Below are 825 nucleotides of genomic sequence, written 5' to 3' on the forward strand. Positions count from 1 at the left end.
ACCTAAAAACGCCGCTGGAGTTGGTGGGGGAAAAAATTTCTTCCACCCCATGCAATGGGTACGGCAGGGCTCTGGGACCAGACTGGTCCACACTGGGATGAAGCTCCCAGGGCAAATGGGATGAGCAGCCCCCACCCCATCGCTGGCTCTGCCCAGGCTGAGCCCCAGCACAAAGTGACCCTCACTGATGGGGGACCCTGGTCTCCCCGTGCCTTCTAGTCGATAACCAGGTGACTTCCACGGCCGTCATGATCCAAAGCGACAAGGACCTGCTGATCCTACAGCACTTGAACGCCAACTTCCCCGGTCTGAGCCTCTCAGGTGAGTGGATGCTCCCTCAGATCCGTGGGGCACGTCCCTGCCTGGGGATACATCGATGGGCACGGGCATCCCCAGCCCTCACAGGCAGGACAAAAAGCCCCTTCCTTTTCCCCCCCGATAAAAAAAGTGGGGGGTGGGCAGGCAGCAAGCCCCCCAGCCACATGGGGACCACCAAGGAGAAAAGCCCCCCCCCTAAAACTCCCTTCTTTCCTCCCTTCTCATTTTACCACCCTGTTTCTCTGTCAGCACGGACGCCCAACGTGAGCAAGGAGCACCTGGAGGAGTTCCAAGCCCAACTGCACTGCCTGGGCTTCACTGAGGACGAGACGTTCTTCACTTCTGAAAAGGTACGAACCCCTTCCCAGGGTGGGCAAACCCCAGGCCGGGCCAGCTCCTGCCACCAGCTGGGATGGGGGTCCGAGGGGGATATAAGATCGGTTCCCCATCGCTGCTGCCCCTCTGTGCGTCCCCTCTCCTCCCCAGGTATCCAACCTGGCCGTTCCT

General features: G+C 60.4%; 1 protein-coding gene across 1 annotated transcript in view; it reads left to right on the plus strand.

Annotated features, from left to right (window-relative positions):
* LOC104163944 (alpha-1-acid glycoprotein 1-like) overlaps positions 1 to 825 on the plus strand; it is a 2,342-nt gene that overhangs the window by 1,368 nt on the left and 149 nt on the right. The window contains exons 4-5 of the mRNA XM_009703100.1: positions 220 to 321; positions 568 to 668. Of these exons, the coding sequence (XP_009701402.1) occupies positions 220 to 321; positions 568 to 668 (203 nt within the window). The remainder of the gene's footprint in view (positions 1 to 219; positions 322 to 567; positions 669 to 825) is intronic.

Source organism: Cariama cristata, unplaced genomic scaffold (genome assembly GCF_000690535.1).
Source record: "Cariama cristata isolate BGI_N322 unplaced genomic scaffold, ASM69053v1 scaffold26596, whole genome shotgun sequence".
Lineage (NCBI taxonomy): Eukaryota > Metazoa > Chordata > Aves > Cariamiformes > Cariamidae > Cariama > Cariama cristata.